This window comes from Cebus imitator, unplaced genomic scaffold (genome assembly GCF_001604975.1).
Source record: "Cebus imitator isolate Cc_AM_T3 unplaced genomic scaffold, Cebus_imitator-1.0 Scaffold388, whole genome shotgun sequence".
NCBI lineage: Eukaryota > Metazoa > Chordata > Mammalia > Primates > Cebidae > Cebus > Cebus imitator.
The window spans coordinates 946514-952237 of NW_016107703.1; the positions used below are offsets into that span (position 1 = coordinate 946514).

Below are 5724 nucleotides of genomic sequence, written 5' to 3' on the forward strand. Positions count from 1 at the left end.
ATAAGCCACTGAAAAAATTACACAAGCATTTTTCTGGTGCCTTAAACATCTGCTTGGGTACACAAGTTTTTCAACCTGCTGATCAAATCCTGGCCTGTCTAGTTGTATATTTTCCTTTGGCACTAACACATAATTTCATGAAATGCAAGCTTCATTTCAGTCACCCTTTCTATGTGGTAAACTGAAAACATGAGAGGCAAGGCAGCAAGTCTTCAGACTCAAAAGTCTCACTTCAGTGGATCAGAATACGAATAAAAGCAGAAAACTCAGCCTCAGACAAAAGTCGTGTTCTTGAAACCCTGAGCTTCAATAGTGTTCGAGGAGATGCTTCCTTTCAAATGGCAAGTAATATTCCAGGTTATTTCTGTTAACTTAAAAATACCAAGCCATTGATAGACATCAAACACTAGCTATAACCACTGAGACTTCTCAAGATCAAAACCACCTGGGTGGGGTCGAAGCCATCAAGCCACTTGTGATGACTAACCACAGTCACCAGGATAAACAAATTTGGAAACCAAAACAAGCTCTTAAAGCTGTAAGATAAAGTTTATCTTTTCCTTTCACCTTCAAAATACCACATGTAGTCGGTGTACTATCAAGTTCCTGTGATGTTCCATGCCACAGCAAAAGCAAGTGGGTATTGCAAGGCCAGGACGCCACGTGCAGGCGCACACTCACCTGAGCGCATACGTGTAGCCCGTGTTCTCCGGCACACACTGGGGAGGACTGTACATGTGAAGCCGAGAGAAATCCATGTTCAACACTTCAAACCATACTGCAGAAGGTGGGAAAGAAATGCAGAGTGTTTAATGGGCAGAAATCCAGGGCAGTCCTGTCTTAAGTCAACCTGAGCCGCCTACCTGCGACTGAACCCAGGTCACCATCAATGCTCTAAGGAAATACGGCCAGCAGTAGTGTTTTTACTTTTTGAAGAGAGGAAACAGTATTTCCATAGTTACAAGCCTGGGGCACTTCTATAATATCTAGTCCCCTGGCGTATCCTGAAAAAGGACTGGTGAAACCCTCAACTGACTGACTAGTGAAACCAGAAGCACTTTCCAAGAAACACTGAAAGAAATTCAGAACTCTTTTCAAGATGTCTTTTGAAATCCTCACGGTGTCAAAATGTTCTCAGTCTTCTGAAGCAAGTTTTTATTAACTAAAATAGAACTACCTGCTACTCTATGGCCAAGCAGCAGTGCACATGTTCCTAGATGCTGAAGTTCTCACAAGCATCCCAGAATCAGAAAAGAAACTGCAGGATGATTAATCAAAAAGCTTAAGGTACTATTTACACTTTTCCTTACACGAAAACAAATTATTTTTTAGGTTAGAAAGTGTTCAGTATAGCCGGGCGTGGTGGCTCAAGCCTGTAATCCTAGCACTTTGGGAGGCCGAGGTGGGTGGATCACCTGAGGTCAGGAGTTCAAGACCAGCCTGGCCATCATGGTGAAACCCCATCTTTAAAAAAAAAAAAAAAAAGAAAGTGTTCAGTATATTGTTTCTCAGGTTGTCATCTATGATTTATTTGGAATGACTCACAACTTTCTTCCAGCTAAAAATATTCACAAGCACACACCCTGAAATTTTAAAAAATCCTCATAGTAGCAATGTGAATCATAATTGGTTGCTGAACTATCTGAGGAAGATATAATTAAAAATAAAGAACGTCCTGGACAAAAGATACTTTTGTACAAATGACTGAGCTCCAGAAATCAAACCAAAAGTACTTTAATTCATATGACTTTCTTTGAAATGAAGTACCATAGAAATAAAGACCACTGTTGACTGGCCTGTAATCCTAGCACTTTGGGAGGCCAAGGTGGCCAGATCATAAGGTCAGGAGTTTGAGACCACCTTGACCAATACGGCGAAACTCTGTCTCTACTAAAAATACAAAAATTAGCCAGGATGGTGGTGGGCACCTGTAATCCCAGCTACTCAGGAGGCTAAGGCAGCAGAATCGCTTGAACCCAGGAGGCGGAGGCTGCAGTGAACCAAAATCGTGCCACTGCACTCCAGCCTGGGCAACAGAGCAAGACTCCATCTCAAAATAAATAAATAAATAAAGACCACAGTTTATACGTAAAAATTGTACTGCATCTACAAGTATCGGCAGGTATGACAAAACTCCTGCTTTTTTAAACACGTTTCAAAATTCTTCAGTTCAGGGACACCCAGCTCAGCACCGACCCAGAACACAGGTTCAGCAAGTACAATTCATTCTTATTTGGCATTCTATAAGCTTACACGTCAACGTCTTTTTGCAAATAAAACTACGATCACTTAATCCAAATAATATTTGCTACCTGTTTAACTGTCTTTCTCACTTCTCTTCCTATTTTAAACAACACCTAAACCTAGATTCAACCACACACGCAGAGGAGCATGGCACAGGAGCAAGGCCTTGGCCAGGATCCAATCTAGGTTGCTCGCTCCACTGGTCTCTGCCCTCCACTTACCCTCCACGCCTGGGCTGCTGAGGTGCACAGGCCTGGCTGGCAGTCTCTGCAGAACCCAGCCCCACCTAGCAGCAATACAACAATGGGCTCTGCCTGCTCTGCTAAGCAACAACCCTATGTGGGGCTCAGTGAATGCCCACTGCTGCTCCCGCCCTGGATGTGGGAACACTGGGCTAACTCAGTAGTACTACCGATGCCCACTCCCACTCCCACCCTGGATAGGGGACACTGGGCTAACTCAATAGTGCTATGGATGCTCACTCCTGCTCAGATGTTAGGCTAATTTAGGAATAAGGCCATTAAGGGCAGCCAGGCCACAGAAAAGGAAAGAAAGGAAGTCAGGGATGGTGAGGAAAAGAGAGGTCACACTCCAGGTTCAGCAGGTGCTGAGGGAATACAGATTGGAGAGTCTGTGATTACAGACCCTTAATCTGTCTTCATCATTCTGATTTCACTTTTATAACACGTGAATTTTATGTTCCCTGGTGAAATGCATCTATGTATAAAACATGCAGAATCTATCATTTTCTTTATTTCCTAAAACTCTGAAATGAGGAAACAGGGCACCTTATCTACCCTGATCCAGTCCCGGCCTAATGACACCTATCTAGGATCTAGGGAAATGTTCTGGCCATTATCTCTCAGCCTAGAAAATAACCCCACCCCGACAAGCACTGAAGGCCAAGCTCACGCCAAGCAGAAACTTGTGAGGCAGTGGCAGCAGCTGCAGAGGCTGTGATCATGTGCCCCGGGTTCCTGAGCAGGTGCTCCGGGCTCTCCCATGTGTGCCAAAGGCCTGCTGCCAGGTGAGAGGCTCCCAGAGTTCCCCAACTCCCCTCCCCAACCCTGCAGTCTCATTCACTCCCTCCTTCCTCCTTCTCCCCTAACAGACTACAACATGCATTAGGAAGATTTTAAATTCCATCCTTAGTCCTTTACAAATCCAAGCATTAAATTATAAGATAAAATAAAATGAAATAAAGTAAAAAAAAGGATTAAATGAAACCATGCACATCAGGCAATGCCTGACAGATGACAAGCACTCAGGCGTCAGCTGCAATTATTTTGAGAGTAAAGCGATATGGCCAATGTTTTAAATTAAAAAAAAAAGCCGGGCGCGGTGGCTCAAGCCTGTAATCCCAGCACTTTGGGAGGCCGAGGCGGGTGGATCACGAGGTCAAGAGATCGAGACCATCCTGGTCAACATGGTGAAACCCCGTCTCCATTACAAATACAAAAATTCAGCTGGGCATGGTGGCGTGTGCCTGTAATCCCAGCTACTCAGGAGGCTGAGGCAGGAGAATTGCCTGAACCCGGGAGGCGGAGGTTGCAGTGAGCCGAGATCGCGCCATTGCACTCCAGCCTGGGTAACAAGACCGAAACTCCGTCTCAAAAAAAAAAGTTATTTTTCTTCTGGATGTGCAATTCCTGAGACAAAAGATTCAGTTACCCTGCCCTAAATGAAAGGCAAAGGTCTACCGATGAGTCCCACAGCTGGGACCCAGCCAGCAAGCGAGAGCCCCCATCCCTGCACAGCTCGCCCGCACATCTACAGGCAACAGGGCAGTTCTAAGACCAGCTCTGCCGACAGCCAGAGTACTTAGCATTTCCACAACAGCATTCCCAGTTTCCATTACACTGCTGCTAATTAAAGCCAGAATGTAACATTAGAGCCTTCCTATGTGAAGGGGAAGCTGCCTCAGTCTGCCTGTCTGAGAGACTCAAGGGAGATGTTTTTTGCACTTATAATCTTATCAGTAATCACACAGTAAGTGAAAAATGGATCAAGGATGTTTTCAACGGCATCAGAAAAACCTGGAAAGAATCTGAAATTGACATTCTGCATAGATGTGTCACAAAGGCCCGTCGGCGTAACGCTCCTGCCTGCTGCATCCAGTCCCTTCCTGACTGCCCTGAATGTCACGCCTGGCATGACCTTGTCAGAGCTGTGTTCCGCATGAATATGTGTCCCTGGCCTGGTGGAGGGAGACAGACTAACTGGTACGAAGCTTTGTACAGGAAGCCAAGATAGGAGCTGGGCCGCAGAAAGCCCTAGGCGTGGGTTCTCAGGCTGGTTGGCTCAGCACAGGTATCCACAGAGGTGACTGTGGGAAAGTCCCTGCTGGTTCTGCTAAGAGATGGCTTCTGTAGGATAGATGGGCAGAGAGCCTTTGAAACTTGAAAAGCACACACCTTAGCAGATGGCAGCCAGGAGCACCATCTTTGGGGGAAAGAGAGCACAGACTTGCATGTCACCCAGACAAAGTCTCTCCCTTTTATCTTGTGTTCGTTCATGGCCAAGAGAGTTTACAAGTTCACAAACACAGAAAAGTAGAGGCAATCTGTTTAGACTGCAAACTTTGGTTTCAAACCTATGGCTTAAGTTTTTTTTACAAATATATACATCTTAGCAGGGTTTTAAAATTAGATAAGGCCAGGTGTGGTGGCTCATGCCTGTAATCCCAGCACTTTGGGAGGCTGAGGCACGTGGATCACCTGAGGTCAGAAGTTCGATACCAGCCTGGGCAACATGGTAAAACCCCGATTCTACTAAAAATACAAAAATCAGCCGGGTGTGGTGGTGTATGCTTGTAGTCCCAGCTACTCAGGAGGCTGAGGCATGAGAATCACTTGAACCCAGGAGGCAGAGGTTGCAGGGAGCCGAGACTGCATCACTGTACTCCAGCCTGAGTGACAGAGTGAGACTCCAACTCAAAAAAAAAAATTAGATAAGATTCTTCTTAAATTGTACTAGGTTTCTCCTTTAATATCCTTTACCTCTTACAGTATATAATTTATATTATATGGTAGACATGAAAATATACAGGATCATTTTTTTCTTGAATGTTTTGGTAAAAAATGGATTTTAGTCCTATTCCCCATTATCATTTGAGTCTTTACTATTCAGAATGTCTGTACTAATCTAGTAACAATCTAGAGAACATGGTTGAAAAATCCTCATACAAGGCTGAAAACAGGACAAAACTAAATGGTCTAGGCTGGCACAGTGGCTCACTCCTGTAATCCCAGCAATGTGAGAGGCCGAGGTGGGTGGTCTGATCACTTGAGGTCAGGAGTTCGAGACCAGCCTGGCCAGTACGGTGAAATCCTGTCTCTAGTTAAACTACAAAAATTAGCCTGGTGTGGTAGCAGGCGTCTGTAGTCCCAGCTACTTGGGAGGCTGAGGCATGAGAATCACTTGAACCCAAGAGGCAGAGGTTGCAGTGAGCCAAGATCACGTCACTGCACTCCAGCCTGG

General features: G+C 45.2%; 1 protein-coding gene across 20 annotated transcripts in view; it reads right to left on the reverse strand.

The window, feature by feature from the left end:
- SUN1 (Sad1 and UNC84 domain containing 1) overlaps positions 1 to 5724 on the reverse strand; it is a 59458-nt gene that overhangs the window by 42512 nt on the left and 11222 nt on the right. For 18 of the 20 annotated variants that reach the window (XM_017508262.2, XM_017508261.2, XM_037731259.1 and 15 more), the window contains exon 2: positions 682 to 778. The exons of 1 other annotated variant lie outside the window; for it this stretch is intronic. In XM_017508262.2, coding sequence (XP_017363751.1) covers positions 682 to 758 — 77 coding nt within the window. In that variant the 5' untranslated portion in view covers positions 759 to 778. Of the gene's footprint in view, positions 1 to 681; positions 779 to 3128; positions 3232 to 5724 lie in introns of those variants that run through there. One more of the 20 variants, XM_017508251.2, reaches the window with a different exon arrangement.